The sequence below is a fragment of the Tursiops truncatus genome, chromosome 1 (genome assembly GCF_011762595.2).
Source record: "Tursiops truncatus isolate mTurTru1 chromosome 1, mTurTru1.mat.Y, whole genome shotgun sequence".
Taxonomy (NCBI): domain Eukaryota; kingdom Metazoa; phylum Chordata; class Mammalia; order Artiodactyla; family Delphinidae; genus Tursiops; species Tursiops truncatus.
Window position 1 is genome coordinate 57,984,613 of NC_047034.1, and position 26,917 is coordinate 58,011,529.

Genomic DNA, 26,917 nt, shown 5'->3' on the forward strand with positions numbered 1-26,917 from the left:
AAAAAAGCCTATAAGAAAAGGTTTGAGCAATGTAGGTACCATCTCAAGATTAGAAAGGGTACTCAGAACTTTCTTTGTTAAATGGTGTTCTCTTAACCCAAGAAAGCAGTCAACTGAGAACTGGGTTTCTAGATTCTAGTTGCTTTCCTCTTGTGCTTTGTCACAGAATTAACCTGCACCCTGCCAGGGGATTGGAAGACCCCTGGCTCTACCGCTACCTCTTTGCATGTTTATTTCCCCATCTGCAATATAGGCATGGAGAATGTCCTGGTAAGCTTACATGCTGTTCATGAAAAGAGGATGATAAAAGTAAATCTGAATGCACTTGGAGACCACTGTGATGCCCTAAAAATACAAGGTAATGCTATCTGGATAGGAATGGTAATAATAATGAACAAGGGCAACCATGTACCTCTGGAGTTTATGCAGCAAGTTGATTAGCCTCATGAATTAGTAACATGGGTTTCTTTTCATTAGTTGACTATTAACCCCCAAATAGTCAGCTTCAAAATAAATAATATCCTGGTTTGTTTTTAAGAATCTGATTCCTTTGTCCTTCAAGTATTCCCATTTGCTTCTATAAATGTGAATGTATCAAATACAGAGTACAAATTTGACTTAACCTGATCTATCACCTGGCCTATTTTAAACCTCTTTTCAAGAACAATAGATTGGATATTAGAAAGAATTGCTTAAAAAACATAATATTTCTTAATTTAATATTATTTAGTTTAACATTTAATATTGATATGATTTGTTATGATAGGTTAATTTTGATACTAGTCATCTTGATAAAAGGTAACTATAATACTTATTTAAGACTTATAAAAGTAAATTTTTATTGCACTACCCAAATGCCAATGGATGTATCATTTTATATAATGAATATATCACAACTTGAGAGTAATGAACAATACTATTTATTTTACAGAATAAAAATGACTTTGAAGGGAACATGTTAAAGAATTTTACTGAATAAATATATATTAAGAATGTATTAAAATGCATGTTTTTATGAAGTGTAGTGAATACACATGCAAATGTATTTACTAATTTAATAAATATTTATAGAGTATCCACGAGTACCAGACACAGTGAAGGCACTGAGGATACAGTGGAGAATAAAACAGGCGGGATTTATGTTCATATTTTAGCTGGGAGTGAGAAAGAGGAAGATAGATAAGAAACAAGTAAAAAAAAAATGAATAAGATGATTTCAGAAAAAAGAAGCGTCAAGGAGGAAATAAAACAGGATGGTTTGAAAGAGGGTTATGCTGATGTAAATTGGGTGGCCAGGAAAGGCGTTTTTTTTTTTTTTTCCTGAGATTGTCCTATGTCAATTGAGATCTGAATACCATAAGAAAATGTCAGTATGCAGAGATCTTGAGATAAAGCATTTCAAGCAGAGCGACAGCAAATGTAACTGTTCTCAGTTGGGAATGAATTTAGTCTGAAAGAAAGCCAGTCTGGTGGGAATACAGAAGGGTGGAAAAATGTATCAGATGGGGTTGAAGGTAGAGCAGGATCTTGTAGGTCATGATGGGACTTTAATTTTCTTCTAATTGCAATGGCTCACCATTGTAGGGATTTAATCTTGGGGGTGACAAGATTCTATTTGTGTTTGAGAAAGATCACCTTTGCTGCTACATAGAAATTGAAATGTTAGGCAGCCCTAGCAAACTAATACCTGAGACAAAGAAAGGAATCAAGGATCATGCCTGGGTTTTTGGCTTGAGAAACTCAATATTTAGACATCTTATTACCAGGATGAGTAAGGCTGAGGAAGAAACAATTTGGGGTATACATGGGTGTGTTGTTGGTGGGGAAAATGAAGAGTGAAATTTAGTAGTTAAAACTACATGTTTGAGATGCCTATCCACATGCAAGAAAATATATCAAGTAGGCAGTGGTATATGTAAACCTAGAAAATTTAGAAGTGGTTATACAAATGGTTCAAATAAAGGAATTTAGAACCATTCCTCATCACTTTTGGATGTCAACACAAAGAGCTTGTTATACAGAACTAATATCATTTATCAATGTTGGTAAATTGGACTATGATTTGTATATTATTTGTACTGAAGGAAACTATGTGATGCATGATTTCTGGGTCTCAAAGATCAACAGATCTTGGACAGACACAATAAGGTCAGATGTCACCTTGAAATCCATTCCAAATTAGGAGCAGTTGTGACAGTCTGAAAAAAATGTACTGGATTAGATGTCATGAGATGTGGCTTTGGATTTGAACTGTGCCCTTTCTGGATGAGTGTGTAATCCTGGATTATAATCTCTAAGACTCAGATTTTTCAACCATTTTATAATGATTCTTATTAGGGGTGATTTCACTCCATTTAGGACATTTTTGAAATTTGCAGGGGCAGTTTCTGTTGTTGCATGATTGGGGAGTACTAGACATTAGATACCCTGTAAAGTCCTATACAATGATTTGTCCAATATTTCAAGCAACTTTTGAAACCCAGTGGTTGTGTATTTGTAGGTAAAAAACCCAAAGAGGTCCTAAACATTACAATGGGGCTACAGTGGTTAAGATATATTTTTTATATGTGTATGTAGGTTATATTGTCTATAAATTTCACTTCAGGACTGTAAATAGAGCATTGTAAAATACTTACTGTTAAAAGGGGGACATTGCATTGGATTGTGTTGAGGACTATTGACTTCTAAGATCTTGATCAGAAGGGCCATCAGAGAGACCACTTGGCCGAAGACTCATATTCATAAAGGACCTCACATTTATTCTTTTGATGTTGTCTCCAAATGAGATTCACAATGATAGAACTGAAAGACGTTTTCTATCTTAAAACATTGAATTTGCAGCTGTGTCTTAGGGTACAGCTAGGGTATTATGAATTCCTATTTTTGTAATAAAACCTATAACTAGCTTCTGAATATATATGTAATATTGTGTCATATCTTTTGCTTTAAAGTTTTAGTTCTATATAAACTTTTAAAATAAATTACAGTTTTTATAATATTTTTGACATTTCTTCATTTAAAAAATTGTTCTGATAGAAAAAAGTCTCAGGCTTCTCTTGACTTCTGAGAAGCCCTGGTGATAAGACCTGTGTTAAAGGGTTATTCTGAATATTAATTAAGCTTCAGTACTTTAATTAAACTCTAACATAGCAGATGCTAGCAATTTCTGAAAATCTTGGGCAACTGAGAACACAGAGGCTGGATTTCTACAAAAAATTAGAAGTTTTTGCTTGCTCAAGGCAAAGTTAGATTTTTTGTTTTTTTCAGTTCTCTGTTACATACCAGACTATACCTGACTGAAGACAGGGACCATATCTAACTCAGCATCTTCATCACAGCATGTAGCATGGTTGTGTCTAGGGGAGCATGCTCACTTCTTGGAAGACAGTTTGGGGTTAGCATGTGGGACACCATCCCAGAAGATCCAAGGGTCCTTCAAAGTGAATACTCCTGCCTCCAATCATTTCTGCTGAAGGAAAAGGAAAAAGGAAGAAGGAAGGGGAAGAGGGAAGATGAAGAAGTTAGAGAAAGAAAAAAAGAAGTAAGAATAGTAACAGAGAAGAAAGAAGAGGAAGATAAAGAGGAAGAAGACAGGAAGGAAAAGAGGAAGTGAAGAAGATTGGTAGGTAAATACACTGAAGACTGACTTTGGTCTCAGTATTTGGCTCAAAACTGCTACTTGGCTTCAGAAGCTGGAAACCTCTGAATGGCTGAATTGCTGAAATCCATTTCAAGGTCTTTCCTCCCGTTGCGGAAAGTGGGTGTGGCCAATAATCCTGTGATCCTGCAGGTCAGCTTCATATCTAATCAGCATAGCTATGACAGCTGTACAAAAAAAATTTTATTTGCTTTTATTTTTAATATCTGACTATGCACTTTTAAGAACTGGTAAGAATTTCTAGATGAAACTGGGAGTGAAAAAAATCTTTTGTGCTTCATATGTTCAAATTGTGTGTCAGTTGAAATACACACACACACACACACACACACACACACACACACACATATTTAGTCTTATCAGCGTAACTTGTGGAATTGAATGATTGAGAATTACTGTTATGTACCAAAGTAATTAAGACATTGATAATAGTTCAGTTTAGTATGGGAATAGATAGATGTTAATAGGACTATTAAGAGAGTATGTTGGCTACAATAGTTTAGGAAAACTATTAATGAGCCAATTAATGTTTATAAAAACTTAAAGAATCATATGAGGAAGAATAAAAGAAACTATCATATCAATTTTAATCTTCAATTTATTTTGCATACTAGCATTTATAACATGAAACAAAATAAATTTTATGTGCTGTATTTAATTTGTTTACTTGATTCCATGTGGGCCACAGGGTTTCAAGAAAAGTTCTGTTTCACTTGGGAATATTTGGGAATACTTCACATCTGTGAGAAGACCTTAAAAGCAGAATATTATTTTGCTACCTTAAACAATTAGGAAAAGGGAACGATTTAAAGTTGTCTGCAACAACATCCATAATAAATCTTAGCTCCAAAGATTAAAATATCAAGAGAATTTAAAAAAAAAGAAAAGGTGAAAGTGTTAGAGAAAAATGTGATCTCCTCCTTCTCTTGTTGCTCTAATGGCTTCAGTTAGAAATTTTGTAAGGAGTATTTCATAAGGAATATGGATTCCAGGATTTTGTAAGGAGTATTTCGTCTAAAGAAGCATAATAAAGAAAGGAATAATGAATAAGAAAGATAAAATGGTATTTCCCCCCAAATTTGTGACTGTCCCTTTATAACCAAGTATAGCACAAGATTTTTTTTTTTTTTAATAAAGTCTGTTTGGAAAAAAAAAAAAAAGAAATGAAGGTGTAGTAAGAAATATGGAGTTCAACAACATGCAGAGCCCTCTGGTGGCTGGTGATGCTGACAGATTATTTTATCTGCTCCATAATGTCAAACTTGAAAATCTTTAGCTATCAAAATTTAACTGTAGGGCTTCCCTGGTGGTGCAGTGGTTGAGAGTCCTCCTGCCGATGCAGGGGACGCGGGTTCGTGCCCCGGTCCAGGAAGATCCCACATGCCGCAGAGCGGCTGTGCCCACGAGCCATGGCCGCTGAGCCTGCGCGTCCGGAGCCTGTTGCTCCGCAATGGGAGAGGCCACAACAGTAAGAGGCCCGTGTATCGCCAAAAAAAAAAAAAAAAAAAAAAAAAATTTAACTGTAACATGTAATAATACTTTAAAAAATAAAATTTTTGATTTATTCTGGCACCCCATTCTATAAGGGTATATAATTTTATATGATCTGTATCAGGTTTTATTAGGCTTGGGTCATAGCTTTGGCTAAATATTTAATTTTTTAAAAGACCGTCCATTCAGTTAAAAGGTATATTTGGTGCTCTACTCATTATTATTGTTATTGTCATTATTTTGCTGCTACATGTTGGAAAGTTGGTTCCTTATTGAGAATCTAAATAAAATGAGTTACTTCTTGCTAACTTTCATTATAAATGGGGTCTCCATGCTATGTTTCTTGGCCAGGGGACAGGAGGAATCGCCTGGAGGACAGAAATAGAATATAATAGCCAAATTCTCCCTGCAAATAGTTTGTAGAAGTAGGCTGGGACTATCATATTGCAGCTACTCTGCTTAATCTGTTCTTTGTTTAGATTTGAAATACATATTTCAAACATTGTTTAAGGAGAAAAGGAATCATGTCAAATGTTTCAGGAGATGACTTAGGTTAGAGATAAAGAGGATATATCTAATTATGAAATGTTATGGAAATGTCATGGAATTATGAAATGTTAGTGGAACCTGAAGAGAATTGATTAATGTTCTTTAGATCATGACATGATTCTTACAGGGGCTCATTTAAAGGCCTAGAAATAGTACTGTCTTACTGACTAACGCCTGCTAAATAGGAAAGTAGGAGGTGTGCAATTCCTAATTTTTAAATAGCAAAGTTTCTTCCCAGGTAGTGTTAGTAACTTTCAGAATCCTAGATGGAATGATGATTAGAACAACACAAGGAAAGCAGCAATTGACAGAACAGAAATAAGAACGGGCCTGAACCAACTGCAAAATAAGCAAGGCTTCAGAGGACTCCCAACAATTCTTGTCGTCGTGGGTTTCAACGTCCGGTCCCACTGGGTCAGGATGGCATTTCTGGCTCCTGGCCACTTCCCCGGGCCCACCAGCCTAAACTGATACGAGCTGCAAGGGCCAAAGTAAACCTCCAAGGCCAACTTTGGATCTGTGAGAAACAGCCATGGGATGTTGGGCTTTGCCCCAATTAAGGAGGCAAGTTCATCCATATAAACGATATAATCCGTCTGTATGGTATTGCTTTTGCCAAACCTAGGGGCGGGAGAGGAAACAAGACTGTGGTCATCCACGCTTTGTATAGGAACAACAGGGAAAATGCCTCACACCTTTTTATCCATGGGAATCAGCATCTATCCTTTGTGTTGGTAAGGGGACTATTGCTCATTATCCTGTACTTTGTAGTTGTTACTAAAGGACTTTCATACTGATCTCATTTGGACATTCCACAACACGGCAAGGCAGCTGAGAAAGGCATTTTTATTCACATTTACAAGTAGGTAAATTGTCTCTTGCTCAAGTGAGGTTATTACTTCCTGGCCACTGAGCTAATTAGTGACAGAGGTAGGACTGGAGCCCGGTTCTTCTGACTAGTTCTCATTTTATTAGAGCCATCTGTTGGAAGGCATCCTTTACATCTTAGAGGATTTATGGGCTAGAAAATTGAAGTCCACATCCACATGTTCCCAAACTCCTCTAACTTCTAATCTTTCTGGGTTTCCTTTCTATGACATATTGCAGGAGCTATGGAGGGTTAAAACAGGATTTAGTGGGGTATCAGGTGCAAAATAGATCGTGGATATAAATATTTGTTGAATGGCTAAATTTAGCTCATAGCTGTCAACGTAATGACTCACTCAGGGCCATTTAAAACTAAAACAGTCCCAAGTATTCACAAATTCTGCTTTTTCTATGAAAATTCTACATCCCTTTACAATAGCTGCTCTTACCATTTGAGCTTTTTCCCCATTTTTTCATCAATGTCATTCATCATGTCCTTGACAGAAGGCAAAGTGCAAGTTCCTATAAAAAGGGAAAGACATGATAGTAGTTAAATAAGTCTGGCACAGGACCAGCTTGCAATATTTCCTTTTTAATAGTGAGTTATGAATCACATTAGTATTTCCAAATTTTTTGTCACTGTCTAGTAAAATAAAAATTTGAGACAAACATACAGGTCATTCCCAATCTTCTCAGTGATGATACTCATCACAATAATTAAAAGCCATTACCCAAATAATCTTTTATCTTTGTATCTTTGCACTTAAATCAGTTATCGGATTTAAAAAATCAGTTTCAAAATATTAGATTATATATTCTAATCTCTCAGCTTTATTTTTAAGTATGTTATCTAATAAATTATAGCCAAAGGTAAATAGGCATCTCTTTTTTAAGATTTAAGAAAAAAAATCTTCATAGGAAGTTATCTTGCTTTGCCAGGAAAGGGAATTTCCAGCAGATAAGATAGAGAATTTAGTGAAGCCGCAGGGTTCTTTCTGAAAAGCCAGTAGCTCCTGAATGAGACTGAGGATATGTACTGTCCATAAGTCACCAAGGATATAGGGAAGTCCCAGGAGACCAAATCTGAGTTGGGGCTGCCCCAAGATTTCAGACTCTTTCTGGCATCAATTTACAGAATTCTCTGAAATCTAGACCCAAACTTTTGTACCCAGATGCTTCAAATTAATGTGGTTTCTTTGGCAATTCTGCGATCACCTGGAACCAGAATTCCCAGCCTAGCTCTGATTGCTCAAGACATACAATGACTTGCCTAACTCCCTATTCCTGAAATCCTTATAGACAGGGTCATGTGAACAGTCTGTAGACATGGCCTTGTTTCAAACCTTGGAACTCATTCTGTCCTTGGGCAGGAGGAGAGATGGAGAAGAGGCTATATTCTATAGCCCACCAGCTATTGCCATTGGGCTGCTTGTAGCTGACCCCTCTGTCCTGGTACCCTGGTTCCCCCAAATTGGATTGTTTGCCTTATCTTCCATTTCCCTCAAGACTGAGTCTTTGCCTTGTGCATCAGTTCTCTGTTGATTGGGTATCTGCCTTGTCTCCTTTCTTCAGAGCCCAGGTTACAACTCTTGTCCACACAGAGAGTAAGTGTCCCACATTTTAATGCCAGTCTCTTTGAACCTGGACCCTGAGCCTAGCTCTTTCCAAGTAGAATTTCATGCCCTCACCTTCCTGGCTGCTGCCTCACTGGAGTAACATCATCCTGCAACACATCTCTGCTTGGGGACTGGGGAGGGAAGGAGATTCAGAGAGATCACTGATATAAAGGACTGTAATGATGTGGATAGTAGCCTGGTGGTGGGCGATGATGCAGGCTATGTAGTTGCAGGTTCCAACCACCAGTATAAAAGAACATTTAAACCCCAGCAAGTCAGGTAGGACTGGAAGCCTTAGATGTGGCTTCAAAGGAAGCAGACCAGCTAAGATTCCTTATCCATAGTTTTCATACCTTTAAGACCAACTAGACTTTGCACACTAAGCTTTGACATCTCTATTTGTTCTTTAACCATGGCCCTGTTTGGTCTTATTGTCTGAATTGGCCCACAACTGCATTTAAAGCTTAGTGTGAATCTGATCCCAGTGCCTAGGGCTGGATGATGCTGCCTGCCTTCTTTGCTTGACCCCAGTCAAGTTTGTTGTTTCCTTTTTCTTTTTAAAATACAGGGATTTAGTATTCCTTAGAGACTGTCTACCACACCAAGTGCTTTCTGCTTCTAATGATCCATGGCAGGGAAGAAAATAGAGCAGGAAATCCACTTCCTCTCTAGCAATGATATTTTTTTTTCATGACTGTGGATGTTTAAAGTTGGCTGGATATTGACTTTGAAACATCTTTTATTAACCTTTCAAGAAATGTCATTCTATTGAGTTTTGAAATCTTAATTTTATAAAGTTGTCATGCATTTAAGATGAGAGTCTCTGGTGTTCTCAAGTTTAATGAAAGGTCTTGGGTAATTAACAGTTCTAAGGAGTTATTAATCACAAACTACTCCTTGAATAATACCTTGTACTATTGTTTATGACAATTCAATGTAATATGTTTTTAATTGTTTATAAAATATAATACTAAAAAATGTAGAATTATAGATTCTGGAAACTGGATGGGACCTAGGATTTGTCCCTTGTTATTAGGATTATTGTTTTCACAAAGACTCAAAGCCATTCTCATTGGCTTCCATCTTTCCCATCAATGAGCTTCTTTGTCTACTTACCCTTTATTACTCGTACTGCCCAGCGAGACTGCAGGTCAGTTGTGGGGATGACAGCTCCAAGGGACTGGACAAGGCCAATCACTGCCATGGTTGGCTTCTCCAGTGAAGGTGGGAATATGCCTTTAAATAAGGTGACCTCGTTGTCTCTGCTCTTAATGATGGAGTCATCAAGGAAGGGGTAGGCGTAACTATAGCCTGTTGCAAAGATGACACAGTCAATGGCCTCAAACACTGTCCCATCCTCAAAAATGGCCGAAGTCTCTGTAAACTCCTTCACATTTGGCTTAACGGTCACAGTGCCACATAGAATGCGAGCCGGGAGCTCATCATTGAACACGGGCTCTTTCCTCAGGGTGCTGTATGGAAAACAGAGATGACCATTAGAACAGTAACATTTCCTGTTTCTTTTATTGGTCCATAATAATTAATTAATGATTGTTAATAGTTAATTAGTAAGGAAGGAGAAAACGACTCAAGATTTTTTAATGTGCCATGGAGTGTCACCAATATGGTTGAAGAACAAAACTGATGTAAGGCAACATTGTGGAGTAAGAGAAATTGTTTTTTTGCTGATCCCTTCTCTATTTCCTGTGATCTTTCTCTTCTCTTCCACAGAGCTCTCTCTAAATCCCAGAATAAGCACTCAGGCCCTTCCCCCTGTTAAAACCTATATCAGGAAAAACTCTTAAAGTCAGAGTACCTGGGTCTTTAAATTTTTTTCTTTGCTACTTATCAACTGTGAACCTTGATCAAATTAAGTTTTCTTAATTTCTCTTGCCTCATCTTTCTCATCTGGAGTGGCAATAAAGTTATACCTACCACAGGTCATTGGGAGACCTAAGTAATATAAAGAATTTGGCATAGTTTGTAGCACATACATAGTGCTCGAAATGTTAGACATTATTCTTAACATAGCATACTCCAAAGTGGTCATCGTGATGTAAAGAAGATCAGATAGGTGGAAGGAAGCTAAAGGTGGGAAGACTGCAGTCAGGTTCTATCATAAAATGTGAAGTGTGAGCCCCGTGCAGACAAAGGCACAAGTCAGGTGAGGGAGGGAGCATCTAGGAATTTAAATAAGACCAGGAGCAGGAAGAGGCCACTGGAAATCTGGAAAGAGAGAACTTCTGATTACTTTTTATTCAGTAACATCTCTAGTGAGTGCACATAAATCTGAAGTTAGGGGTGAACTGAATAGTGTTGAAGGAAAAGACTTTGTTCTTATAGGACAGTGAGAGCTGTGAGAGAGCCATAGGTAGACTCCACTGGGGAGGAAACTGAGCCAGACAATGAGATTGGTTGGAATGCCGATTGGAAAAAGGCTGGATTCAACTGCTCGAATTACCTGCCATTTATCTTAAACCCACTGCCGTGTTGAAACTTCTTTTGTCAAGGCCACCAGGACCTTCAAGCTGCCAGATCCCATGGTCTACTCTTACTCCTCACTTTACTCAACTTATTAGCAGCATTTGACACGCTTGATGGTGTCCTCCTCCATGAAACACGGTCTTTATTTTGCTTTCAGGTCATCACTCACTCTTGATTCCTTTCTACCTACCTCGCTATTCTTTCTCAGTGTCTCCTGCTGAATTCTTCTCCTCTTCCTGACCTCTAAATGATGATGTGCCCCAGGACTCAGCCCTCATACCTTTTGTTTTCTCCATCTCCATTCATTCTTCAAGAGACGTCATCTAGTTTTCATTTCTTTAAGTACTATCTGTATTCTGACCAGTCCACATTTTTGTTGTTGTTGTTTCAGTTCACATTTTAAACTTACGGTTTGAGTGTATCTTCTGTCTTGTGTATCCCACTGCGTTTCCACATTTTTCTGTGCGAATGTCGAATAGACATTCCAACTTTTATACGTTTAAAACTAAATTTCCGCTCCTCCCATGGTTTTCCACGTCTCAATAGATGTCACCTCTATCCTTGCCCTCTTGCTCAGATCAAAAGTCTGGAAGACATCCTTGACCCCTTTTTTGCTTTCACATCTGTTATTCAATCTAATAGAAAATGCTGTTTGGGTTTACCTTCAAACTGTATCCAAAATCTGACCACTTCTGAACACTGACGATCCTAGTTCAAGCCACCTACCCCTCTCATCTGGATGTTTGACAATAGCCTCTTTTTTTAAATATATTTTTTTTATACAGCAGGTTCTTATTAGTTATCTGTTTTATACATATTAGTGTATACATGTCAATCCCAATCTCCCAATTCTTTCCACCACCACCACCACCGCCCCTGCTTCCATACATTTGTTCTCTACATCTGTGTCTCTATTTCTGCCTTGCAAACCGGTTCATCTGTACCATTTTTCTAGATTCCACATATATGCGTTCATATACGATATTTGTTTTTCTCTTTTCTGACTTTCACTCTGTATGACAGTCTCTAGGTCCATCCACGTCTCTACAAATGACCCAGTTTCCTTCCTTTTTATGGCTGAGTAATATTCCATTGTATATATATACCACATCTTCTTTATCCATTTGCCTGTTGATGGGCATTTAGGTTGCTTCCATGACCTGGCTATTGTAAATAGTGCTGCAACGAACATTGGGATGCATGTGTCTTCTTGAATTATGGTTTTCTCTGGGTATATGCCCAGGTAGTGGGATTGCTGGATCATATGGTAGTTCTATTTTTAGTTTTTTAAGGAACCTCCATACTGTTCTCCATAGTGGCTGTATCAATTTACATTCCCACCAACAGTGTAAGAGGGTTCCCTTTTCTCCACACCCTCTCCAGCATTTGTTGTTTGTAGATTTTCTGATGATGCCAATTATAACTGGTGTGAGGTAATACCTCATTGTAGTTTTGATTTGCATTTGTCTAATAATTAGTGATGTTGAGCAGCTTTTCATGTGTCTCTTGGCCATCTGTATGTCTTCTTTGGAGAAACGACTATTTAGGTCTTCTGCCTATTTTTTGATTGGGTTGTTTGCTTTTTTAATACTGAGCTGCGTGAACTGTTTATATATTTTGGAGATTAATCCTTTGTCCATTGATTCATTTGCAAATATTTTCTCACATTCTGAAGGTTGTCTTTTCATCTTGTTTATAGTTTCCTTGGCTGTGCAAAAGCTTTTAAGTTTCATTAGGTCCCATTTGTTTATTTTTGTTTTTATTTCCATTTCTCTAGGAGGTGGGTCAAAAAAGATCTTGTTGTGATTTATATCAGAGAATGTAAACTCTTAGAGGAAAACATAGGAATAACACTCTTTGACAATAGCCTCTTACCCAGTGTTTCCATTTCCTTCCTTGACCCACCCATCTATAATGAGTGATGACCATAAAAGCCAAAGTGATCTCTTCAAATTAACTTAGATCTTGTCTTCAGTTTACTCAGATGCCTGCAATTGCTTCCCACTGCAATTGCAGAGTAAAGGCCAGACTCCTTACAGTGGCCTACAGGACCCAACATCAACTGGCTATTTTGATGTCTCTGGTTTCATTTCCTGCTACTCTGCTGAGCTCTCTTCTCCAGGAAGAGAAGCTCATTGTAGTTTGTTGAACATACCAGTCATACCCCTGAAGAGGTGATGTCCTAGCTGTTCCCATTGTTCAGAATACTCTTCTCCAGATATCCTCATGGCTTATTTTCTCATCTCTTTCAGGAATTTGCTTAAAAGTTTTCTCAGTGAGACCTCCCCTACGGAGTGTTTAAAATTGTCCTGATGGCACTCCCTGTTACCCTTGCTTGCTTTGTTTTTCCTCCCTGATACATGTCATCGTATGATTTTCTGCTATTTGTTTATTGTCTGTTTCCCACTACTAGAATGTGGGACAGGGATTTTATGTGTTTGTTCACTGCTATATCCACAGGATTTAACACAGGTCCTGGCACATAATAAATGCTTAATAAATATTTGTTGAATTAATGAATTAACTTTGATGTAAACAGCTTATAACTTGGGTTTTTCACCCACATCAAAGTAATTTCTTATCATGTGACTGGCTTGGGGGATGTTATAGGAGAGAGTGAGGAGGAGACTGAAGATGTAAACATTGTGGCCATAGTTCAGTGCGAGGGCTCCATCAAGGGGCAGGTGTTGAGAGCGAAGCACAGGGAAAGTTCTGCTTTGCTTAACTTTGTCATTAAGAAAGAGGCAGTAGAGCAAGGTGGCTAAGAGTGAGGGACTCTAGAGTCAGCAAATCTGGACATGGCTTTAACTTCCTGGCTGTGAGGCTTTGGTAAAGTTAACTACATTGAACCACAGTTTTCTCATCTCTGAAATGAAGATTATAACAGAGCCATCCTCATAGTTGTTGTGAGAATAAAGGGAGGTAATGCGTGTCAGAGACTCTGACATGTATTAAGGGCTTAAAACATGTTGACTACTATTATCATAACTCTAGGGACTAATTCCTGAGGTATTGATATTATATAACTTCGCAGCTGTGCAAATCTGGTAAGGAGGATTGTGAATAGGAAAATACCCCTAACTTTTGCAATTCTTTATCCTCTGAAAAGTGAGAGGTGATTACTTCACTTTGATTTGTTTGGGGGTTACAACACACATTAGGGTTGTTGACACTGAAATAAAAATTAGCAGGCATATCATGTTTAAGTCTACTTTACCCATTTAAAGGCATCAAGCCATAGTTCTCATGCTTGAATCTTGCATTCATTTGCTTGACGTACCACCAGTCAGAGATGACTGTTGGTAAGTTGTTGTTGAGGAAGGTTTCAAATCGAGTGATAAACATCATGTCCCATGGATAGCCACCATGCCAGACCCGGCTCATCACCCAGGAGCCACTTCTGGAGCTGACGATGACCTTAAAAAACACCATTTCAACCATTAAAGTGGTGACCGTTTGTACTGGATACTGTGATATATCCCCCAGATCTGCCTTTAGGAATGGAGTTATTATAGCAGCTTCTGGGAGTGTTGCCAGAAGGCAGCCCTCAGCTGTCAACCCTCTTTGGCAGTTAGTTTGGTAACTTATACTCTTTTTGGATTCCCTGCATTCAGTGACTGGTTAATGGAAGGATATAAAGGCCCAGCCTCTCACTTCAACTAGAGACAATTCTAAAGGACTAGCCTAGCTTCAGAGTAAGTAAAGGAAAACTTCTTTCCCTTCCCTCAGAGGTATTCATCCAGAGAGCTCTCCCAAATAAACTCCCTGCCTTATAATCGACATCTTAGGGTCAACACTCTGTTATACTCCTCCAGGCAAATTTTCGTATCTTAATCAAATCTTCTCTGGTGTTGATGACGAATAACTGCATTCTAGTCATATTTCTTCTAGTGCTTATCTGATGATCCCAAAATGATCCCATTAGTTTCGGAGGAATTTACTGGACACATGTTAGACACTAAATGTCCCAAAGAAGAAGATTGTTGAATGGCAACATCTCTCCTTGCTGATGTTCTGCCTTTGCCATACAAGCTATTTAAAATTTCACAAGTTACCAGGGAAGTTGAGCTATATGAAACACTGCTTAGTCTTCCGATCAAGCACCCTGCTCTTCTCCCGTTTCGTTATCACACCTTTCAAATGGTGTGTCTGTCCCTTTAAAGAACTCCCTTAGTATCTGGGAGGCGTACCTGTTCGGCTGTGTGGCTGAGTTCTGAGGCAATATCACAGCCCGAATTCCCCAGGCCAATCACCAGGACTCGCTTCCCCTTGAATATTCCTGGTTCTTTATAGTCCCAGCTGTGGAAGCATTTGCCTTTAAAAAGTTGTAGACCTGAGTGAAAAGTGGGAAACATATGAATCATTTGATTTCCATTTAAAAAACTGCTGTAACAGATCTTGTGGGTGAATATAGTTGCAGTAATCTGGAATTTTAGCACACCAGGTATGTTAGATACAGTGGAAGCATATTTTAATTTAATGTGTACTTTTATAAATTGTACTTTTATATATGTAAGAAAGACATTATCAAGGTCATTCATTCATGTCAGATTTGTAGGTGGCACCCTAAATTTTGGCCTTACCTTGAAAGGACTCTTTTGGTAGGTTGGGGTACACATGATGTCCAGAACAAATCATTACAGCATCAAAGACAGCTGATTCTTTTTTACCATCCTTTTCAGTGATAACGTCCCATTGGCCAGTGACTGAGAAATCAGGACGTTTATTTACACTGGATACAAGTGTCTAAGAGAAACACAGAAAGATAGCCTTCTTTTTTTCTATGCTAACAGGTAGGTTTGGCACCAACTTGATCAAACAGGATGAAAAAAATCTTTAATAATGTCTTAGGAAAAATACTTAATTCATTATGAAGGTACATATTACAAATTCAAAATTCCTTCAAAATAATTCAAAACATTAAATGGTCTATATGTTTTTTATCCCCACATGGTTCCTTGTGTATGACCAGTATTTTCTGCAGTAGAAGAGTGATTCCTTTCGGAGCTATGACAGTGAATTGAATCATAGTTTACAAGAGGCATGTAGCACATGAAGTAAATAATCTGGTGGCCAATAATTTTTGTAGTAACAACATTTCCTAACGTATTTCATTAGCCACTTTATTTTTAACATTATTGTCTTAAAATGAAAGATGTTGTCTGTATTCAGAGCATAAGTTCTTCTCAAATTTTAGTGTGTGTAAGGATTACGTGAAAAACCTTAGGAATCAGGATCGTGCCTGCAGCCCGGGGAGGGAGCTGTGAAGGAGGAAAGGTTCCCACACCTTGGGAAGGCTCCTCACCAGCGGAGAAATTAGACTGGATGGAGGGGGAGTTTCAGAGCCTAAAAGGAGAAAGCAGACCCAGCCCCAGCTTATTTTCTAATATAAGCATTTAAGCTTATAATTTTCATGAACGTTTTGCTCTCTCTGCTTCCCACAAATACTGATATGTAGAATTTAAATTATGGTTCAGCTCTAAATATTTTAAAATTTCCATTGCATTTTCTTTTTTGACCCATAAATTGTTTAGGAAAAAAGAGTTCTTAAGTTAATGGAATGTGGTCAAGTTTTGTAAATTTCCTACGTATTCTTGAGAAGAATGTGTATTCTCTAAATCTAGGGTCAGAGAAGCCACATTGTTAAAAACGTTGACAAGTAAGAAAGAGACACTGAAAGAACTAATGGGAATCTACTAATAAAAAGAAAATTCCTCACAGCAATGCCCCGAATTAATTTCTTGATAACATCTTACCTTAAGTTGAATGTATCTCAGGAGGTTCTTTTCTTTGGCAAACGCAGTGATGTATTCCTGGAGCTTACTGTTATGCATAAAGTTGGGAAAGTCATCAGGAAAAGGGAAGTCCGGAAAACATGTCATCTCTTTGGAAGAGTTGGTAAAGACTGACCGATAAATGCTGGCCCTGCCTTCCTCGGCATGGTCCTGTGAAAGTATGGTTTTAAATGGAAGAGAGTTTGTGAATGAGTATACTTATCACAGTCAGGGCCAGTTCCAAATAATTAGCACTCATTTTCAGTCGGCCTTTACCCACAAGTAAGTGAAATAAGATGAGGCATAAATTAACTTCACTTAAACAATTTGATGATAATCAAAGGAACTTAGAATGTGGAAAAATATATCTTGCTTAACATCTTTGCTTTTCTAAGGGAAACAAATTCTGAATTTCATCATGTCCTTTAAAGAACATGTAACTGGAATAATTTTATTCCTTTTAGCCATTAAATACAGTAATAGATATTTTCCAAAATTCACCCATGCATGATTTCAGTGTGTCAACACATAAGCATGGACAAACAAAATGTGATATATACATACAATGGAGTATTATTCAGCCTTAAAAAGAAAGGAAATTCTGACATATGCTGTGATAGGCATTGACTTTGAGGATATATGCTAAATGAAATAAGCCAGTCACAAGAAGATAAATACTGTATAATTCCACTTAGCGGAGGTACCCTGAGTGATCACATTTATAGAGACTGAAAGAGCAGTGGTTGCCTGGGACCAGGGAGAGGAGGGAATCGAGAGTTATTGTTTAATTTCTGTACTATTTTACTTTGGGAAGATTAAAAATGTTCTGGAGAGGGATGGTGGTATGATTGCACAGTAATGTGAATTAACTTAATGCCACAGAACTATATGCACTTTAAAATGGTTAAACAGCAAATCTTTATTGTGGTTTATTTACCACAATGAAAAAAATTTCCTTTAGCATGTCATGAGGTAGTTCTGGTGGATTAGATCATGATATTTTCTTATGTACCTAGGGCAGAGAGAAGTTTGGTTATGTTTAGAACAGTGTTTTTCAAATGTTTTTGCCCATACCCTATAGTTAGTAATACATTTTATATTGCAACCCAGTGCGTGCACACACACAAACACACACACAGTGGGGACAAAAGTTTTATGAAATAAATCATTTTCAACAAGTTGAGTTGCACACATACGTTCTATACATTTCATTTAAACATGCAGATTGATTCATTAATTTATATCCTAACACACTAATGAGTCATAGTCTCCAGTTTGAAAAACATTGGTTTAAAGGAACTGGGTAAGGAGAAAGGGGAATAGAGGCAGAAAAAGGGGTAATGGTGGATTACTTAAGTTCTAAGCTTTATTCTGGAATTCTGAAATTAACATTGAGGGGAACACTGAGGGAAGAGGGGCTTTTGTTTTTCACATTTGAAATTCTGGTAAGATATCAGAATACATATCAAAACCTCCCCCTGAACCAGCCTGGGTAGAGGGAGGTTGACACAGGAAAGTCAAGTAGCAATGATTAGGAAGAGGTAGAACTTCAGTTTAGTTTAGTTCTCTTGAACCCATTCAGTTTGAACAAAACATAGGAGTTCCTGCTTGCTCCCAACAGGGATGCAGAAATGATCTGAGAATCTTAGTACGCAGTTTACCAGAGAGTTGCCATGGAGGAAGCTAAGCGACATTTTAGGAGAGATGCAGAGTGGACCACTTGAGTCAGGGACTCAGTGAGAAAACTGGACCTGGCAAGTGAGGTCTATTCAGCAAGCAGATTCAGTGGCTCCTGTTTAAGTTAAGAGAGGACAGTCTCCAGGTTCATCAACTGCTGTCTTATCCTCTTGAAGGATGAGTGTGAATGGTAACCAAATAGAATAGAAACATCAGGAGACCAGAGCGGCCAGAGGACAGTCCCAAGACCTGTGTTTGAATCTGGGAAACTTTGGCTTCCCTTTACCCCAAGGTCATTTAAGTTCTCCTTCTCCATAAGCCCAGATACAATTTTGGAAAGAGCTGAGGGGCAAGGAGGGGACCTGAAAGACTGAGCATTGATCCAAAAGAGACCTAGAGATTAAGCTGTGCCAACTGGGGGTACTCCTTGTGTCTTAGAATGCTTTTATGCTTCTCTCTATGTAATTCTGGACATTTGTCTGTGTCCTATTTATGCTAGACATAAACGAGTGACCTGAACACTTAGTAGTCTAGTATTACTTACTGACGAAACATTGCAACATATCAAGAACTCATAGGAGAAAATGGGAGAGGATCTCCCAGGACAGAGTGAGAGTTTTAGGGTTCGCTGACATGCTTCATGACTTTCCCTCAACTTACAGCATGAGGCATTTGGTAGACAGAATTTTAAGAGTGACCCTTAGTGCTCCTCAGCCTTGTACAGTCATTTGCCCTCTGAGTCTGGGTGAAACCTGTAAATATCATATCACTCAAGGTATGAGGAGGATTCAGCTTGTTGTTCTTGGCATTGAAGATGGAGGGTGCCATATGCCAAGGAATACTAGCAGCCTTTAGGAGCTGAGAGGAATCCCAACTTACAGCCAGCAAGGTAACAAAGACCTTAATCTTACCACAGCAAGGAACCGAATTCAGTCACCACCCTATATGAACTTGGGTGCAGATTCTTCCCTTGTGCCTCCAGATAAGGGCCCTGCCCAGCTAGCAGCTTATTTTTGACCTCGTGAAACTCTAAGCAAAGAACCTAGCTGAACTATGCTGTACACCTGAGAGTAATAAGTAAGTGTTGTTCTGAGCTGCTAAAGTTTGCAGTAATTTGCTACGCAGAAATAGAAAACTAATACAAGGCCAAAGGTAAGGTTTTGGAGCAAGCCAAAGTCAGGGAAAATTATGTAATGTAACAACAAGGGAGGAGTTTCATATAATAAAAATGATGCAAACCTTTGAGACAGGTTTGAGGTGCTTTTGCAACTTTGGTTGCTTCAGGATAATATTCAGTAAATCCCCCTAGCAATGCTGAGCTGATTGGTCTTCAGTTTTTCTTGGATTCCGAAAAGGCCATGATTAATGAGAGAGGAGTTGCAGCATCAACTAACCACATCATGTGTGACTTGCTTAAAAAAGAAAAAAAAAAAACAAAAAAATATGTCATGAACATCTTACTGTTCCTATTTGGTATTATAGTGTATCTCAGAGCCCATGTTTATAGACTGATTCTTTTAAGTTGATGATATAAGAAGTTCATAAGAGAATGACTATAGAGTCATAAATTGCATTTTCAAATATAAATTTTTTGTGGGGCAAGTGTTCAACAAAGAACCAAACCTTGGTTATTTATGGAAGTAGCTTTATTTATTTATTTTTGATTACTTAAGTAATCCAGACTTCTGATTAAACATGAAAGATTATGTAGATGCATTTAACTCTTTTTCCACTAAAATTACTGTAAAGGTATCAGAGGTATGAACCTACAAGGAAAAAAAAGAAAAAAAGTAAAAGCAAACAAGAAATAACAACAATATTTTGAAAGTAGAACATAGATGCATGAGTGATAACTGACTTAACAGACCAAAGAAAGGTGAAAGCTAAGACTAGATCTAATCAACTGGGAATCTGGATCAAATAATGATACTCTAAGACATTCAAAGTCTACAGTCTTTTACTTCACATATATAATTTTTCAGAAAACTACCGAGGATGTACTCTCATATAGTCTACTAAAATGAGAGAATAAACAAAATAGTAGAAAGATAAGGTTTCCAGAAAATAGGGTTACCCAGGGTAAAGCAGTGTAGCTAGCCTAGGGAAAAGAAGGAAGACAATCTGAAAGAGTATCTTTAAGAGATAGTTGAGAGAAGAATTAAGCTGGTGAAACACCTTGTGTGTTTAAACATGCTGAGAGAATTCTGTGGGATGGCCTGGGGTTTGAATTAGAGATAGCATTTATAAAATTAAACCAACAAAGGACACAAGGCAGTTATTAGCTCCAGTGAAAACAAAAAGTTATTTAAGAAAGAAAATATAGCAATGAACAGTATTTACATGGTTATAATAATATAAGCATGAAGGTTTACTTAAACAAAACGAATGGTATAACTATATGAACAAGAGAAGATGGAAAATCTTGTAAATGGGTGTGTCTTTTGTTTGAAATATTCTAAGGGATTGTTGTTTGTACATAGCACCAATCAAAAAAATTCTGTAAATACAGAGGAAGTTACAAGAAATGGGTCAAAAATGAATATGGTGGAACAGAGAATTCAAATTTAGCCTAAAAGAGGCCAGGTATTAGAGTAAGAGGAGATACAGTGTTGCCTGATTTTCTAATTTTTCAAAAGAAGATATATCCCTAGATCTTTATGTGAAATATCATGATTTTAAAATAATGGATCAAAAAATTTAAAAAATGTATAGATCAAATAAAACAGAACAGCTTTAGTATAAAAAGAGCCAGTTTGCTAACTCTAAAACATGTATAAACTATTGATTTTTGTCTGGTAATTCCAACCTCATTGTATTATCTTATTTTTTGCAGCCATTTTCCAATTGATGTCCTTCATGGTATAAAATCAGATGGACAGTAACTGATAATTTTTCCTCCTTTCCAGTTTCTCTTTTTTATTATCAATCGCTTGTCTTATTGAATTGGCTCGAACTTCTAAAAGAACATTAATCAATAGATCTTTAAGAGAGAACTTAAAAATTTCCTGGAGGCAGTATTTTCCATCATTTTGGTATACATTTCTATTTTATTGTATTGGCAACAGAGAATTTCATTTTATTTATACATTTTTTCAAAAATTTTGAGGCTTTTTGGTTGAGTCAGTTTTAGAAATGTTCCATGGGCACTTGAAAATAAGGCATATTTCATTTTTTTATAGTGTTGTATATCAACTAGTGACAGACCAAAGTGCAAGATGCAATAGTTGTTAAGCTACTATTTGACCAAAACTATGATCCTTAAAAAATAAAATAACAAAGTAAACATTAGTCTAATTCTTCAGATTGCACTTTCAAATTTAAAGAGCCAATTAAAAAAAAACAAAAAGCAAACAAACAAACAAACAAACAAAAAAAAAAACCCCCAAAATAGGGGCTTCCCCGGTGGCACAGTGGTTAAGAATCTGCCTGCTAATGCAGGGGACATGGGTTTGAGCCCTGGTTCGGGAAGATCCCACGTGCCGTGGAGCAAATAAGCCCATGCGCCGCAACTACTGAGCCTGCGCTCTAGAGCCCACGAGCCACAACTACTGAGCCTGCATGCCACAACTACTGAAACCCATGTGCCTAAATCCTGTGCTCCACAACAAGAGAAGCCACCACAATGAGAAGCCCACGCACTGCGACGAAGACCCGACGCTGCCAAAAATAATAAATAAATAAAGTTAAAAAAAAAATACCCAAAAGGGGCTCCAAAGAAAAACATTTCTTTCCTTAAAAAAATTAACATTGTTTTCTATCTGAAATGATTTTCCCTCTGATGAAAGATCAAACTGTAGATCTCTATGTAGAGTTGCCAGTTCATAATGAAAAGCACTGAGCACTAGAAATTTAGAATTAGGGCTCATATAACTCAAAGTTTTCAGGCCCGTAGAATATAAATTTTTAGTATAATACTAGAATATTCCAATCACATCAAAAGCCAATGTGGCTGTGGCCTTGTTCTTGACAAGTAATTCAGTGGTAGATTAATTGCCAAGTTTGCGTCAGAAAGCAATGTGATCTTGAAATATGGCGTGAGTTTTCCGCTGCTCCCTTGGGTTGTTGACTCTGCTAGTGTGCATTTGGGATGCAGAGGTGGAGGAATTCATAGCTTTGGGTGAGTTTAGGAAGCTTGATAGTGATTATAATTAACACAAGGAGAGACTAAATATTAAAGATCAAATAGATACATAGGCTAGAAAAAAGTCAGGGGAAGTGAACAATGGGTTGTATGCCCAGAAAAAAACAGACTTTATTCATGACACTTCAGGCCAAAATCCAGTTTACTCACATATTGTTTGGGGGACTCCTGAGAAGGAAAGACCTTTCCCCTATACCTGCATCCTAGTCACAACGTACTTTATCTTCTCAGCGATCAGAGCAGGTGAGGGAAATACATCATCTTGCCTTTAGATCGGGGTTAGAAGAAAGAAGTAGAAGGGCTATAGGAAAGTGCTATAGGAAACAGCTACAAAAGTGTGAATTATCTGCACTTTACCCTTTTTACACATAGCTAATATTTGGATCTCTCTGAAAGAAAAAAAAGTTGAGAGAATGTAAAGTGCTATCTTTAGAAACTAAAGATAATGAAAATACAAAATTTAACCTGATTTTATAATATAATCCCATGACGTGAATTCTAGGTATACTGCTACAGACTCCTAGAGGTATTTGAGAAACACTGCAAGTCACAACATCATTTGCAATCTTTAAGTCCTCTCACAGAGGTGAAATAGTTTGGAAACTCCGAATAACCAAGTATATTAGTTTCTATTAGCTTCGTGAGGCTATTGTAATAAATTACCACAAACTTGACAGCTTGAAACAACAGGAATTTATTCCCTCATGATCCCAGAGACCAGGAGTTGGAAACCAGTATCACTGGGCCTAAATCAAAGTGCTGGCAGGACCATGTTCATTCCAGAGGCTCTAGGGGAGAATCATTGTCTCTTCCAGCTTCTGGTGGATGCCAGCGTTCCTCGGCTCTTTTAGCATCTTGAGGCCACCTGTATTCCTTGGCTAATGTCCCCTTTCTCCATCTTCAAGGTCACAACATAGCATCTTCAAATCTCTCTTTCTGATGAGGTCGCACTTTCTTTTCTATCTTTGTGTGTCAAATCTCTCTCTGCCTCTCTATTTTAGGGGTTTATGTTATGGCATCTTGGGCCCACCCAGATGATCCAGGATAATCTCATCATCTCAAAATTCTTAATTTAGTCATGTCTGTAAATATCCTTTGTCTTTATTAGGAACATTTACAGGTGCTAGAATCAGGACCTGATATCTTTGAGGGCGCCATTGTTTGAAAAGCCTACCACAGTCCACTGTCAGGCCCCTAAGGATTCACATTTATCCCACATGCCAAATACATTCACTTCAGCCCAACATCCCCACAGTCTCAATCCACTGCAGCATCAAATCAAGTCCCAGATCTCACTTATATATCATCAGCTTAAAAGTCCTAAATCTCATCATCTAAATCAGGTATGAATGAGATTGAGTATGATTCACCCTGGGATAAAATTCTCCATTTCTGGACCTGCCAAACAAGGAAACATGTTGTCTTCCTCTAAAATACAGTGATGGGACAGGCACAGGGTACGAGTTACAAATGTTCCCATTCCAAAATGAAGAAAATGGAAGGAAAAAAGGAGTCACCAGTCCCAAGCAATTTTGGAATCCAGCAGGGCAAGTTTCATTAGGTTTCAAGACCTGGTAATAAGCATTTGTGTCTCAAGGCTTCAGCTTCTGTGTTTGAGGTTCCAGCCTCTGGGGTAAATTTTCTTTTTCTTGAAGAGTAGCACATATTTGCAGCTGCGTAGTTTTATCACTCTGTGATGCTAGGTTCAAATTTTTAAAGTCTTCCTTGAATAACAAGAGAGGCAGCTGCTCTCAAAAGCTATATCAGCAGTGTCTTTCTTCAGCAATGCTTTGCAAAGGAAGTTTTTATTTATTTATTTATATTTATTTATTTTTGGCTGTGTTGGGTCTTCGTTGTTGCACATGGGCTTTCTCTACTTGCAGCAAGTGGGGGCTACTCTTTGTTTCGGTGCGCAGGCTTCTCATTGCAGTGGCTTCTCTTGTTGCGGAGCACGGGCTCTAGACGCACGGACTTCAGTAGTTGTGGCACATGGGCTCAGTAGTTGTGGCTCGCAGGCTCTAGAGCGCAGGCTCAGTAGTTGTGGCACATGGGCTTTGTTGTTCTGCGGCATGTGGGATCTTCCCGGACCAGGGCTGGAACCTGTGTCCCCTGCATTGGCAGGTAGATTCTTAACCACTGAGCCATCAGGGAAGTCCGCAAAGTAAGTTTGAATATGAGGATTTGGTTAAGATCACTGTGTAGAAGACTTGCCTGCTCAATAAGCCACTTGTTGAAATGTCACCCAGTAGTTTAAAAAGAGGTTAAGAATTCAGGCTGGAGAGACAAGTCAGATTGAATTGGGGTCTTGTCTTTACCATTTACCAGCCATTTATCATTTTTTCTTTTCTTTTTAAGCTTCAGATTCATTTGTAAAAGGGAAAAACTCATACCTAGCTTATAGGATTATTATAAAGACTGAATTAAATGGGAAAGGTGTTTGGCATTTAGAAAGTGCTCAATAAAATAGCCCTAAGATTCATCAGTGTGCTAATCTGAAGATCTGTCAGCACATTCCAGTGACACGCTGGGCTCCACAATGTTATAAAAGATACTGCATAGTTTGAAGAGTTCTTTACAACCTAGAAAATATCTACATTAATAAGAATAATTCTCGTATCTTTATAATATTTAAAGAGCTGTCACAAACACTGTCTCCTTAAATACAACCTTTTATTAAGTTATAAAGTTTAATACTAATTTTGCATTTGAGAAGGAAATGGTGGCTTAAAAAGGGTTAATGATCTTCCTATGTTTGCGTACGTGTTAATGGTTTATCAGAAGAAGAAGAAGAAAACAGGAGTAGGCTTAGCCAGACAGCATTCCTAAGGTTGGAGACACTGAGGGAGTTGGGGGCACAAGGCAGCCCGCACACCCTATGATATGCTTGTCAGACAACGCAGGAAGTGATCTAACGTCAGCTTACAAGCATGTCTGCTGACGGAGTCCTTCATATAAATGCATAGAAGTAAAAAGTCGTTGAAGAACTTCAAATCAGTGTGTCCTATTCTTGGTTCCTCTCGTAGCTATCTCATGAATTATGCGTTTTTGGCAAGACCAAAGTCAGCACCTGAAATCTTAAAATCTGTGGTCTGAATCACTGAGAGGATGTTCCAGAACCCCAACAAAAGAATGGAAAGAGCTGTTGCTTTTTAAATGAATAACTCATGTAATTCCATTACATAAACCTAACCAATATTTGACCATGTATTTTATCCCCAAGTGGCTCACTTATTAATGATTTATTGGAGTTGAGCTCTGTACACAGAGAGTAACCAGCCCACTACCTCATTTACTTTTGAAGTAAGTAAGGGACTTACTTTCCAACCTGCTTCTGATGTTGTGTTTCATAGAGTGAGTGTAACTGCCACGACAGCTTGTTTGGAAAGCTGTGTTCAAGCAATGTGCTCTCACACTTCCCATTTCACTCCCCAGTCTATTGCAGTGGCATCCCACTCACCGAGAATTTCCACAGGCCCCCGACGTCTTCGCCCTTCTCAAAGCAGGTGGGCTCCAGCCCCTCTTCTAGGCAGCTCCTGATGGAGGCCAAGCCACTGATGCCAGCTCCAATGATGGCCACTTTCTTCACCATGGTTGCCTGTGCAAAGGCCCAGGGAACATTTCCAGCAACAGTATTGCTGAAGACTCATTTTTGGATTTTTTTTTTTGGTATCACTTTTTGGCTCAATAAGCAACTTTGTTTTTGCACCAAGAAAAGCAATATTAAAAGAAAATAGATCAGAACTTTTTTTTAGTTATCTAACTATACTTTGCATTTCTCTTTAATTTCTAAAGAGAATATTTTTTCCTCCCAAAAGAAACACTTTGTTTTCAGTCAACTCTCCAAAATTAAGAGGCTGGTGATCTGGCAAAATATTTGTCGTCTTTGCCTTTGGCCTTTTGTCAGTTACTCTGTACTAGAGACAGTAAATGGGAGAAAGAGGAGATTCACCACTAAAACACATATACACACACTTATACCCACAAACATTTATGTATGTATGAAGGAAGAAACAAATATATATGTGTATGTGTATAAATGCATATACATACACACATATAAATACACATATTTATTTCTTCTCTCTACTTTAACATAAGCCTTGAGGAATAAAGTCTGGCTATATCTGTGTTTTGGTATGCCAGGAAGTCACCCTCTTTTCTCCCCTAATAATATTCTTCACCTTCTCAATTAAAAAGAAAAGTCAAGTCTCTTTATCTAAAAACAACTTCTTCCCACTAGCTGCTACCCTCAACCTCCATTCTCTTCTAAAAAAAATTATGTTTCCTAATCTTTTCCTATTCCTGACAATATCTTTAGACCTGACTATTACTTTTCTCTGTTTTTTTCTTTTTAGACAAAATCACATAGATATGCAGAGAAGTAGATTTGGATGACAAAAGTCATAATCCTTAATTCTCAGAAAGTAAAAAATATCTACTTGAATTATACGTCATTCTCATTTTGGCCATATTTGGTATAAATATAGCATGCGCCTTCTCCATTTACCAATCCCACTCTCCTCCCTCTCGCATCATTACAGTATCATCCTTTTTTTCTTTTTCTACCTTTTCTTTATCTTCTGTTCTTCTGAAGGTTTAAGTCTTGTCCAAGATATTTGGGCAGTTTGAAAGAAAAAATGCTTCCCTGAACCAACACTCG

At 37.9% G+C, this 26,917-nt stretch overlaps 1 protein-coding gene across 3 annotated transcripts; it reads right to left on the reverse strand.

Annotated features, from left to right (window-relative positions):
* Positions 1-4,238: 4,238 nt before the first annotated feature.
* Positions 4,239-26,917, reverse strand: FMO3 (flavin containing dimethylaniline monoxygenase 3). 3 transcript variants are annotated; one of them, XM_019952113.3, is made up of 9 exons: positions 26,824-26,917; positions 25,715-25,949; positions 16,422-16,610; positions 15,249-15,411; positions 14,856-14,998; positions 13,883-14,082; positions 9,298-9,653; positions 7,015-7,087; positions 4,239-6,319 (listed from the first exon to the last, which is right to left on the reverse strand). In XM_019952113.3, exons 2-9 carry the CDS (start codon positions 25,844-25,846, stop codon positions 5,977-5,979), a joined length of 1,599 nt encoding a protein of 532 aa, XP_019807672.2. In that variant the 5' UTR covers positions 25,847-25,949; positions 26,824-26,917; the 3' UTR covers positions 4,239-5,976. The 3 variants fall into 3 exon arrangements, with proteins under 3 accessions (XP_019807672.2, XP_073660626.1, XP_073660628.1); XM_073804525.1 differs by having other exon boundaries at positions 25,715-25,852; positions 26,824-26,912; XM_073804527.1 differs by lacking the exons at positions 25,715-25,949; positions 26,824-26,917 and adding an exon at positions 19,356-19,487.